Consider the following 13,160-nt stretch of genomic DNA (forward strand, 5'->3'; position numbering starts at 1 on the left):
GAGAGAGCCTGCGTCATTAATACTGGTGTTGCTGAAAATAAGACTTTGCAGCAGTGGCTGAAAAGACCACACCTGTGAGGTGAAATGTTGAACCCCAATTGTGTTCATTATTGCTTGGTAAAAGTAACCTGTTAGCTTCTATTATAAGGGCTGCATATGTGTGAGTTCATTGGCTGCTTACAATGCTCCTCTGAGGAAAGTATTCACTCTTAACCCTGTTTCACATATGAGGAAACTGAAGTGTATTTGGGTTGAGCAATTTGTGCGATATGGCATAACCAGCAAAAACTAGATGGAGGATTTCAGCTTGGACATCTGGCGCCGACTTCCGTTCTGATCTTCTCTATTATACTACTTTTCATTAGGTAATTCATTAATATATATGTACCAAACCTAGAAAACAATCCAAAATGGGAAAATGACTTTAAAATGTAAAGGAAAAATCATGGTCCCAAGGACCCAGCCCCACCCTGGCCTTTCGCTCCGTGGCCCTGGGCTGAAGGCTGTGGCCTCTTCAGCTCCTCTTCTTTCTCTCCACAGCGGGATGTGACCGCGTTCATCCGCAGGGCCGGGGGAGGTGCCTGCGCACCGGGAAACTGTCGTTCCGTCCTGTAGGTCTCATTGCCCTGGTCTTATCAATTAATCCAGGGGCAACAGGGCTTCAGGAAATGGGATATACCCAACAGAAGAATGATACATTTTCTCCACTTGGACTGTAAAAACAAGTATTTGCTAGATGTCTCAGGAATTTAGAATATTTGAAAGCCAGGTTTCTTCTAAATTTCTTTTGTCTATATTGGTGTTCTTCCTGTAAGTATAGAGACGATACTGCTTCTGCCTGACATGGCCAGGCCATTTATGTGTTCAGCATTCATTTGACAATATTTAGTGCATACCTCTTATGCACCTAACTTGGTTCTAGGTACTGAGGTTGCATCAGGGAATAGAATGAAGCCTCTGCCATGCTGGGACAGATGTTCTGTAGAGAGAGACAGACTACAAACAAACACGCAAGTAAACATCTATTGTGTCAGATGGTAACATGTGCTGCTGGGCATGGCAGAGCCTGGCAGGTAGGGAGTGCAGGGCCGGTGGTCATCAGGGAAGGTTCTGCTGCTTGGTGGAATCTGAGCGTGCACCTGGAGGAAGTGAAGGAGGCTGCTGGGGGCATAGGGAACAGACGCTGTGAACCTTTCTGCCCTGAAAAAGGAAAGCATGAATGATCTATTTTTGACTCAAGGGGTTATAGGGAGAAGTGAGATTTTGTTCCCCACCTTCCACATCCACAGAAAATTTGGGGGTCTGATCCATGGAGGCTTTAGAAACACCCAGATTAACTTAAAGGCTTCGTCTGTAGGGGTTGTGTGCAAAGTCTGCAGGCCTTCTAAAAGGCTAGCCATTAGCTTGGTGCTTTTGTCCAGTGTACTGTGCGGAGGATGATGGAGAGGTGGCAGTCAGTGGCTGGATCGATAAGGGCACCACCGTCCTCCTCAGCCTTCTTGGGTTCATGAGCCTCTGAGGAGTGGAAGGTGGAGGGGACAGCTCCCGGGGAGGGATGGTGGACCGGTCTGCCAGACTAAAGTTCTAAGCTTGTTACCTACATGTCGCTCCCAAGGGCCAGTCAGAGGCAGGGTTGCTCAGTGGTCTCCAGGACGGGGAGCTGAGCAGTCTGAATACACCGTGCAGCCAGGACCACTGAGAACCCAGAGGCGCCCGGCCCCTTGCCCACACCTCTTTCCTGATGCAAGATCAGCAGACGCCAACTTGCAGAGCCATGGGGGAAAGCAAGTGGATCTGAATGATACATATATTTTTAACACAGTTGAAGTATCTATCTTACAAGTTACTAAGTCAGACTTGACTCATATTTACTCAGTATAGGGGTGTTTCTGTTATACCTCCAAAACCAGGACCTTCTTGAGAAAAATTGCATCAGGAAGCTACGTTTTCATTGCGCATTTTAGTGTTGTGTGAACTAATTTATGTAACCATATGCATTTAAATTGCTTAGCACAAAGCCTTGCCTATATAAGGGATGAAATAAAAGCCAGCTGCTGGTATATGAGCTGAAATATCTAGACAGGACCAGAGATCTTTTGGAAAATAACATACAGGTAACAACATGAGAGTCCTTCGAGTTTGAAAGTCCGAGAAGAGTCCTAGAACAAATATGTCATGAAAGATGAAATACGTTAATGGTGACTGCATAGAATACCACCATCAGAGCTTTTCGAAAAGGCACTTTTAAGTGTATTTCTCTGTTACGAATGTTCTGTGTTGGCAGCGTGTGTTGTGTGGCCAGCTCACCTCATCCATGGCGTCTTCTCCCTTGGGCCTGGAGCCAACCCACCGTTCCCAGTCTCTGTTGTAGTTATAGGTGAGACCTTGGGCTTGAATTTCAGCAGAAGTGATGTGTGTCCTTAGAGTCACTGCTTCCACTCCAGCACACAGTCTTTACTTTCCATAAAGACTCTGTGCGTGCTGGAATGGGGCAGTCCTAGGCCAGCCGTGGAGGGCAGGTGCTGTAGATGACGGAGTCTCCATATGCCTGCATGGAGGGGACACTTTGGTCATTTGTTTCCCCGTCTAGTGCTGTTTCAGAGGGAAGATTTAAACTTTGATGGTGTTTGGGGTTTGGTCTCATTGATGCAGTTGCGAGCCTTGCCTCGTAGAGCGAGGTTGTCATAAGCCATTTGACAGAATCCCTCAGTTGTTCCCCTGGAGGAATGTCTTGCCTTCCAGTTTAAATGTTACCTTTAGATGCAGTATATCTGGATGGGCTGGGATGGGAGAATCAAGAATCAATGTCGGTAACTTTGAAAAACAGTCTTTTGACCATTGACTAGAAGGGAATAACAACTCTAGTATTGTATTCTAGTTAGTAAGGATGTTAGTTTCTCACAGGGGTACGTGATAGAGTTTCTGAAATTATCTGTATTCTAGATGTGAGTAAATAAGTGAGTGTGTTCAATAATAAAAGCAAGTTTCTCCTTGTCTAAGAAAAGAGTGATAAACAAGGAAATAATTAAGGCTCGTATGAACCTTGTGATGTTGAGTTGGAATCAGTGGTATTGGTGTGAGCACATGAGGTTATGATACACATGCAGAGAGAGAGAGAGAAGTGGATGTGGCTGTGTGTAAATGGACTCGGGCTCCCAGCTCCGGCTACGGCGTATTATTTGAGCAGTCATGAGCACACCTGGCTTCCTGATCTTGGTTTCTAATATCCTCCAGTAAAATGAATCAGGGCTTCTAGGAGCAATTCCTGATGTCAAGGCTGGGGTAGGGAAAGTAAGCTTAGAAAATCCTTTAGTATCAGAAAGTAAGAAAATGCTTACAAATGTTGGGAGTTTATTGAAACAGCATAGAACAGAGTTGAAAGGTCTCCTGATGGCCAAATATGGGGCAGTTTGAGCAACAAAATAATGACTTCGTTTTGTACTAAAACCTATAGAATAAAAGTATCTCATAGAATAAACTATTCTTGAGTCCACACTGATACAAATACATAATTAAATACATAAATACATAATAAGTAAATACCTAAGGACGGAGGGTCATCTCTTCCTTACTATAGAGGATGATGGAATTAGAAAGTCGTCATTTGATGGGAATCATAATAACCAAAATTTCAGGTGAGAGTCACTAGTACTTGCTAAAACTGGTGAGTGATTTTTTTTTTTTTTCCTGAGATGGAGTCTTGCTCTGTCACCCAGGCTGGAGTACAGTGGCATGATCTCAACTCACTGCAACCTCCACCTCCCAGGTTCAAGCATTTCTCCTGCCTCAGCCTCTCTAGTAGCTGGGATTACATGCGCGTGTGACCACACCCAGCTAATATTTGTATTTTTATTAGAGACAAGGTTTCACCATGTTGATCAGGCTGGTCTCGAACTCCTGACCTCATGATCCGCCCGCCTCAGCCTCCCAAAGTGCTAGGACTACAGGTGCGAGCCACCACTCCCGGGTGTGAAATTTTAATTAGAAATAAAATATTTGCACAATCTCAAGATATCTCCCCACATGATGCCTCTTCATTGCGAAAGGAGAAGCAAAATAGTGACTTTGCAGTGTAAAAACCCAGCAGATACCAGCTTGACCAAGTGGTAAAAGTTAACCTTGCTGACAGTGGCACAAAGAGACATTGTGTCCCTACTTGTATGATCACCAAGAAGGGCACAGCATCACCTCTATGACATATTTGCCAAAAATATGTAACTTGAATTGAGTCATGAGGAAACATCAGGCTATCCTAAACTGCAGACATTCTGTAGGATACCTTGTCAGATGTCCTCAATAGTGTCAAGATCATGAAAGACAAAGATAGACTGAGGAAGTGTCCAGGCTTCAAGAAGACTGCTAAATGCAACGTGCATCCTTGTTTGGAACCTGGTCCAGAAAGGGACTAATGTGGAACTGTCAGTGACATTCAAATAAGACTTGTGAATTAGTTAATAGGAGACCATCGTTGATGTCCTAGTTTTCATCATTTTACTGCAGTTGTGTAGGATGTTAACATTTGGAAAGCTAGACTAATGGTATATGGGAAATCTTTAAACAAGTTGAGCATCCTTAATCCAAAAATCCAAAATTGGAAATGTTCCAAAATCTGAAACATTTTTAGTGCTGACATGATACCAACCAGCGGAAAATTTCACATCTGACCTCATGTGATGGGTTGCAGTCAAAATGCAGGCACACAACATACAGTTCATTCAGTATCCCCAAGGGAACAAATGGCCCTCCCGGCTCCCTCCAGCTGTGATATGTCCTTTCTGTGCATGCCCAGCACACCCAGATTCCCCCATACTAGCACACCCACAGTGAGGAGTGAAATGACACGCGTGCAGGCTGGACATGCCAAAGCAGGCTCCCGCATGGGACCAAGACTCATGAGCATTACTCACTGTGTTTTTTGATGGTGATGCCGAACAACCACAGATTGTCTACATGGGTGGCTGAGATAGTGACACCTTTGATTTTTGATGGTTCAGCATATGCAAACTTTGTTTCATGGACAAAATTATTAAAAATATTATACAAAATTGCCTTCAGGCTATGTGTCTAAGTTGTATATGAAACATAAATGAATTTCATGTTTAGACTTGGGTCCCATCCCCCGGATATCTCATTATATATTTGCAGATATCCTCAAATGCGAAAAAACTCCAAATCTGAAACACTTATGGTCCCAAGCATTTTGAATAAGGGATAGTCAACTTGTTCTAGATTTGCAACATTTTCAAAAGTTTGAAATCATTTCAAAATACAGAATTAAAAATTAAAGAATTTAGAAGTAATTTGCATGTAAGCATCATGACCAGTTACTTGCTATGAGGTCAAGGTTCATAGAAAGTAACATTGGCGCTTTTGTCCAATGTGGTGTGTGGAGGATGATGGAGAGGTGGCAGGCAGTGGGTGGATCAATAAGGGCACCACAGTCCTCCCCAGCCTTCTTAGGTCATGTGCCTCTGAGGTGCGGAAGGTGGAGGGGACAGCTTCTGGGGAGGGATGGTGGAATTATAAACTTACTTTAAGACTGTGCATCAGCCTGAAAAGACAGCTCAAGTTATAGCTGCTTAGTACCTTCCCAGAAAAATATTCAGTCAGTTGAAACTCCTCACAAGGCTATGAAAATCCAGACTTTTGTGTGTGTGTTTGAGGGAATAGGGCACCTTTTCCTAAGAACCAATTCATTCTACAGATACCTGTTGAATGCACTAGGTACAAGGAGGGGCACTGTGACGGAGGGACAGCAGTTAATTAGAAATGGCATCTGTCTTCAAGAAAGTGACACTATACCGATTGCTTTGACAAGTCTTGTCCAACATTCACATAGTGTATTGTGAGCTCCATGGGCTCTGTCAACTGAAGAATGTCAAGGGGCATACATTTGGAAAGGAGAGCTTTATTTCTTATAAAGGGTTGCAGCCTGCATGGCCATTCTGACAGGCTGGGAAGTGTAGCCTCCCATCAAAAGCTGGAAACAAACACTTTGAGGGAGGGGCAAAGAGAGCAGGAATTTATGCAGACTGGGATGGCTGAATATGCATATTTAATACACTGTAGGAGGAGTCATGAATATTTACAAAAGAAGAAAGGAGAACCGTGCATATATGCGGTTAGCCTCATGCCTCTCCATGGGACCTATATTCAACAATCGGTGTGTTATCATCCCAGGGGAGTTTTCAGCCCTCTGACATCGAAAGGTGAAGCAGAGGATGCAGTTCCCCTCACTGTACACCTGCTGCAGACTGGCCCCAACCACTCCATGGTTGGTGGTCTTTATCAGGAAAGAATGCTGGTTGGTTGTTTTGCTGAAATGGTACAAGGGAGAGGCAGCCTCAGGCAGTTGGTTGCTGTCAGTGGTGGAGTCTTTCAGAAGGGCTGGTTTCTGTTTAGCCCCTGGGAAGAAAGGTGCTTAGCAAGGGAAAGGGGGTATCATGAGGCATTTCTGACCTTGCATCTCCTAATGGCCAAGAACTCAGCTTCCACAATTTCTCTAGGGGGTCCTTGGCCAAGAGGGGGTGCGTTCAGTTGGTTGGGGGTTTTAGGGTTTCATTTTTATTTCTCAGCTGTGATGGCCCAGGAGGAGAGAGAATCCACTGATACTGTTAGATTTATGTTACATGGAGGAGAAAAGAAGAGTTTCGGAACAAGTGACATTTCTAGAAGATGGGCACAATGTTCCTGGCAGAAGGGTGTTGTGGGTGAAGAGCTCTGCATAAGTAACAAGAAATGAATATGAAAAGCTTGGCTTGTGAACCAGGAGAGCAGAGTGATGTACACATGGATTGTAGCAGCCAATGAAACGTGGGAAACAATACCAAAAAGGAATCTGCCCAAATTGTGAGATGCCCTGTTCAGGAAGGTGCCCATTCCTTGGGGCTAACCAATTACCATTCTTGTTTATGACCTTCTTTTTTTTCTCACAGAAAAGGAATTCAGGGAACACTGGTACAGTTGTTTTACATCACGTGTCTGATACGTTTTTCTCTGTGAAAAAACAATGGTGCACAGGAATCGTGGGCTTGGTTTGCCTCATGGATAATCAGAGAGAGATGTGGTAGACAGTGATATCCTCATTCACAAAACAAGCATTTCTGTTTACCTGTGTATTCTTCACGTTCCTGGTGACCTGTATTATTTTCTGAGTTAAATCGTACAGATTTCCAGCTGACAGTCGGTGAACTAGAACTTCTAGGAGAAGTCATCAGGACAGTGACCATGGCCGGGAGGCCAGGTGTGGCCCCTTCAGAGGCTGCACTTTCCACCCGTGAGTGCTCAACTCTGTGTCTACAGGCACAGGCACGTTCTGTCTTCATATTTGTGAAGATAATTATTTGCTTACATTAAATGTGGGTAGCTCATTCTTTGCAAAATTACAGCTGATGAATGCCAAAATGTAGGATTTCTTAGTGTGAAAATAACTACTCTAGGTAGGGAGGGATTATATTCCAAGATAGTTCCACACTTACCAGGATGCGGAATTAGAAAGAATGCCTTCAACTAAGCAGCATACAACATTCAAAAGACTCAAATTATTTTCATGTAGGGAAAGTTAAAAGATGTGTATAACTTGTTCAAAGCACACATCATTTTATATTGTGCCCTTGTAAAGACTCTAATGATAAAATTAGTTTGACAGATATCTTCTGCAAATTGAGTGGAATGTTTCTATGGATTTTTTTCCTCTGATTTGTGTAAACTTCAGGACCTCTACCCTCTACCCCTTTATTAATGTGCTTACCGTGATTGCAGAACTTGGAATCTTCTCAGTGGAAGAAAAGAGACCCTTTTGAGTGACATTTTGGAAGCTACTCTAAATGTCTTAAGGTTGAGAGCTTTCGTATTATTATTAAAATGAAGTCACTCTCCTGGGAAATGAATGATACAATCTAACGTAGTGTGAAGCTGATAGGTCCCTGAGGCAAAGCAGGGGGCAGGGAGAGGCAGTCACAGTTGCAGCTGAGCAGAGGCACCCAGGGGGAGGGCAGGGCTGACTTTGGCACGGGGAGCCAGAACAAGGATGCCCAGCCCTCAGATCCAGTGACTCACATCTGAAGGAGCAGAAAGAGCATATGGGAGGAGTCAGAAAACCCTGATTTCTATGACTGCTTCCCGGGCCAGCCGTGGTATTCCTGAATGAATGTCTTTGCCTTGGGCCTTGGTCTCCCTATCTATAAAATCCAAAGTGTTGCCAAGAAGATACTTAAAGACGCCAATGCTGCCAAGCTTGAAATTCTGTCAGATTACGAGGACTGAATATTAACGTAAAACTCAGTGAATAAATTGCCTTAGAATTTCCCCCTTCAACTGCAGCCACCAAGAAGAAATGAAGGTGAGAAGCCAGTTTTGATTGTCACAGCATGTCATGTGGTTTGTTTTCCATCTGAGTGCCTATGTCACCAAGACCCTCCTTGGCCCAGAAGAATAACGAACTGGAGGCCTCAGTGTTTGTGAGATGGCTTAGTCCTGCATTCTCAAGTTCTCTCTTTTATACACAAGCAACCCAAACAGCCATCCAGAGATCCTGGTGGTGTGCTGCTCAGGTCTCCCTTTCGTGGGATAGTTTGGCAATTCCTGAAACCATCTTAGAATGAATCCTGATAACCCATGCTGCACCCCAGCCCAACTGAAGCTCTCCAGGTTGTTCTAATGAGCCCCCCTTGTTGAGGACCTAGATGGGGCAAACCGTATCTGAGCAAAGAGAAAAAAAGGAAATTAGGTGAGGTAAGCCAAGATTTATTGCACGGAACCTGCGTATACTGGGGGCTCATTAAAAAAAATATGGATTGCATTTCAATTTAAAGAACGTAAAACTTTTTTCTCAGCAATATTGAGTAGATGGAAAACTGAGCTTGGTGTGGAGCTACAGTTAGAAAAGTAACCTGTGACCACATTGGGAAGCTTTAATTGGACTATTATGGACGCTGGTCTTTCTTTGATGTTCTCAGATGCCACTACATCCTCTGGGAGCAGTGAAGGTGCAGCTAAAACCTGCAGGTCCTGGCTCTTTCTTGGTGTCTCCACTGACTCACCAGGGAGCCCTGTCTCATCAGATTTATGATGCCTGTCAGGGAGCACTGTGGACATTTGAGGTGGGCTCTATATTTTGTGGTGCAGGCTCTTTCCCTTGGGTAGGAGTGCAGGGGTGGACAAATAATTTCCCTTTTACCCTTTACAGTTCTTAGTTGAGACAGAGCTCTGTAACAAAAGACAGATCAACAAGAGAAAAACAAGCAGAAGATTAATGCGTGCCCATGTGCAGCTGGGAGATACCCAGAGAAATGAGTACATCTCAAAGAGGTGGCTTTGAATTCTGGCTTAACTATCATCCTCTGCTGAAAGAAGGGAGTGGGGAGGCCTGGCTTGGGGAGGTGACCAGGAGGAGCAAGAATAAGGCTTGTTATGTAGATTTCAGCGGGTGCCTCTCCGTTGATGAGTGATTCAGAGTCCTCCTCTTCCTGGTACCCACAGGGAGACACCCTTACAAATGGAGATTTCCTTCTTAGATGCAAGTTCCCCTTCCAAAGGGCCACTTCTACTCTGTTTTCAGAGCTTCTCCTGCCTGCAGTTTCTCAAAATTACCAGCTTAAAATTATCATTATGCCAAAGAAGCATATTTTGGGGTGGCATATTCTGGACTCTTACAGGAGGTTCAGCTTCTCTGTCCCTACCTACTGCACCTAGCGGCACTGCCTGCTTTCCCACAGCTGGAACAGCCACGTATTTTCAGGTCCCCTCAGGAGAGCTGGTCGGGACCCCTGGGTGGATGGAGGAGAGTGAAAGCCTTGCAGAATGAAGTATTTACTGACATTTGAAGTGTTGGAGCGTTCTCCCCTCTACACACCCCCAGCAGGATCTTGTTTGCGTCCCCTTTGAGTGCCTTATTTTTGGGACAATGATAATATTAACTTTTTTTTTTTTTTTTAACACATTCTGATAAAATAAACAGAATCTTGGGAATGTCCGCACAATGCACTTCACTAGAATATAGGCTCCATGTTGCAGAAGTAAGGGTGTTTCTGTTGCTCAGCAGTTCATCTTTCAACCTCGATTCTGGGTTCCCTTTTGAGGAATCTTCCTCCCTTTTGAAGTAGCTAGAAAATCCTCAGGGATTGCATGTATGTAAAGGCCCTGTACATGTATAAAGAAGATTTAAAGAGAAAGAATGTAACAGCTCATGAATCACAGAACTCTTGGTATTCCTAAGAGAAGATATTTGTGGTCTAAGTAAAATCTAATTCCTTTCGGTGGGGCGGGGGAAGAGATTGTACAACTGCCAATTTTTAAAAACCTGACTGTCTGGGTCCCTGGATACTCTGAAATGATGCCTGCTTGTCCCAATCTCATCTTCCTACGTCACAGCCCCTTTGAATCTTCGTCACATGGATATTTCAGACACTAAGTTCTCCAATGCTGTGCGATTGAGCCAGGCATCAGACAGCCAGGAGAAAAATGATGACTGACAGCAGCTGATAGAAGTGACAGGTAAGACAGGTTCTAATGACCAGTCAGGTTTGGGAATTGCCAGTTTTGGGTTGTGATATAAGTTACTGGGTGAATTTTTGGATTTAACTCTTTCTCTTCTTTTTCTTGTTGTCCTGGTTTCTTGAACTGGTTTGTGAAGTTAATATTCAGAGCTGACCATCCTTAGCATAGCTGTGTCCAAACTGATGATACGACCTATCTCACGACAGAAACAGCGGTCGATACAGCTACAATGCAGGGATCAATGTGTTCACACCTCGAGGCATTTTAAAACACTGTGTGGAATGATAATAAATATCTGCTAAGTAGTGCTGTCAGTCATTCAAAGCTGAATATTTAAAACTTAGCTTTTACCCATGGATATTGCAAAATTGAGCCTATTAAAGTGTGAATAAAATTTGAATAAGAACAATTTTAGGAACGATCGACAATTGTTTGAATCATTGTGCCATGGATTTTCATATAATGATTTTATGCCTGATTTGAAGTGTGAAATTGAAACCAGCATATTCCATCTGTGGAGAGTGCCAACCTGAGTTCCTGGAAAGAAAGGCATACCTGTCAGTGTGTGTGCGGAGTCCTGGAACAGTCCGTACTGAGCAGCGTCGTTCCTTCCCTCTTTAGTGGGTCCCACATCTGTGCAGCAAACACTCACGAGCACCTGTCACGTGCCTCGCGCTGTGCCAGATGCTTCGCATGCAGATCTAAGACCAGGAGCTTGCTGTGCTGTTGTGGACATGGCAGGAATAATTACAATTCAGACCGATGTGCATGTGCCCGCCCAGAGGTCAGTGTGGTGCATGCAGGCAACCTGTAGGAAGCACCACTTGCCAGGTGGCGGTGGGGACCACGAGGAGATGCACAGAGGGGCCTGGTGAAGGGCAGTGGAGGAAGCATTGCAGCAGAGGAAGAGCTCGTCCAGGCCACCAGAGGATGAAGTGGCCCCACAGCATGTCAGCAGCGAGTGTGGGGAGAGGCAGGCTGAAGAGGGCTTGGATCTGATCACATCAGGCTTGTGAGCTGAGCCCAGGAGGGCCACAGTTCAGCAGTGTGGAAGCACTGAGGTGTACAGCTTCAGGAGTAACAGGATTAAGTTGGCATGTTCGAAGAATCATTCTGGCCACCTTGTGGAGGATGATGGATGGTGAGTGGTGTTCTGAATATCTGAGGTAGCTACAGCCATCCAAAGCCGGCTGCCAAGGAGGAAACGTGGGTTATCTGGATCAGCTGGGGAATAGACGAGAATACTAATAAGAAAAAAAGCCACATTGAGCATCATATTAATCTCAAGATTGTATGCAAAATGTTTTGCAGTGTTAGTATGGATTCTTTATAAGTATTAATAGAAATAAGCTATTAAATTGCACAAGTTGTCCTTTGCCAATTCTGGCCTTTGACTAGGCCTTTGGGGAAGTTTCTTTTTTGTTTTCAGGTGTGGGTAGGACCAACAGCTCCCAGAAAAGAACACTAAACACAATGCTGCTACAGATAGGTTATTATATGACACTTTTTTTTTGTTTTACTTTGCCAAAGTGGACAAAAGAGAAAGAATGAGACAGAATGGGAGATAAACTTAAACCGATTGTGGAAATACTTGGGCTATGCAGAAGTGAGAACTCTTCTGCCTTTAAAATGATTAACAGAGGATAATATCATTTACAAGGATCAAGGGATCTCTACCTTTGGCCTAAGAGGCAAATGTCTTTGGAATGCTTGGATTCGTTACAGCTATCCAGTAAATATCTGTTGAGTTCTGTTGGTTAACGCCAAATACCAGACTGACCAGACGACGATCCAGCTCAGCTTATAAAGAGGTGTCTGTTCCAATCGCAGAGAAGAAAAATACGGAGCAAGGGAAAACAAAATCAGTGCACCCCAGAGAAGCATGAAGCATTACATGTGATGGGTGAGGGAGGAGCCAGGAGGAGAGAGAGCCCATTCAATGATCAGATCTGAAGGGCTGTCTTTAAAAAATGTGGAGTTCTAGTTCTGGATGAGCCTTTTTGGGTAGGCATAATTTGGACAAGGGGAGAATTCAGGGTAGCATCTTCCCTGGAACCCACAGCATGTTACTGTTTTGGTGATGGGTGAGTAATCTAAGCGCTAGGATGTGTGGTCTTAGCTTTACACATGGCCCACATTATCCAGTCCCTGGGAGCTTCAGAGCTGGAGAGCAATGTCATTAGAGCTGGGCTGTCATTGGATGGATGTCCCTAGAGCTGGGTTTTCATTGGGTGGAGGTCCTCAGAGCTGGGCTGTCATTGGATGGATGTCCCCAGAGCTGGGCTGTCATAGGGTGGAGGTCCCCAGAGCTGGGCTGTCATCAGGTGGAGGTCCCCAGAGCTGGACTGTCATTGGGTGGAGGGCCCAAGAGCTGGGCTGTCTGTCATTGGTTGGATGTCCCCAGAGCTGGACTGTCATTGGGTGGAGGTCTTCAGAGCTGGGCTGTCATTGGGTGGAGGTCCTCAGAGCTGGGCTGTCATTGGGTGGAGGTCTTCAGAGCTGGGCTGTCATAGGGTGGAGGTCCCCAGAGCTGGGCTGTCATTGGGTGGAGGTCTTCAGAGCTAGGCTCTCATTGGGTGGAGGTCTTCAGAGCTGGGCTGTCATTGGGTGGAGGTCCCCAGAGATGGGCTGTCATTGGGTAGAAGTCCCCAGAGCTGGGCTGT

General features: G+C 44.8%; 1 protein-coding gene across 2 annotated transcripts in view; it reads left to right on the forward strand.

Moving 5' to 3' along the window:
* The window catches only part of GABRB3 (gamma-aminobutyric acid type A receptor subunit beta3), a 224,558-nt gene that overhangs the window by 41,434 nt on the left and 169,964 nt on the right, over positions 1-13,160 (forward strand). Inside the window, exon 1 of one of the 2 annotated variants that reach the window (XM_073011981.1) lies at positions 11,252-11,638. The exons of the other annotated variant lie outside the window; for it this stretch is intronic. Within the exon in view, the coding sequence (XP_072868082.1) occupies positions 11,636-11,638 (3 nt within the window). The 5' untranslated portion in view covers positions 11,252-11,635. Of the gene's footprint in view, positions 1-11,251; positions 11,639-13,160 lie in introns of those variants that run through there. 2 annotated transcript variants of the gene reach the window in all.

This window comes from Chlorocebus sabaeus, chromosome 26 (genome assembly GCF_047675955.1).
Source record: "Chlorocebus sabaeus isolate Y175 chromosome 26, mChlSab1.0.hap1, whole genome shotgun sequence".
Taxonomy (NCBI): Eukaryota; Metazoa; Chordata; class Mammalia; order Primates; family Cercopithecidae; genus Chlorocebus; species Chlorocebus sabaeus.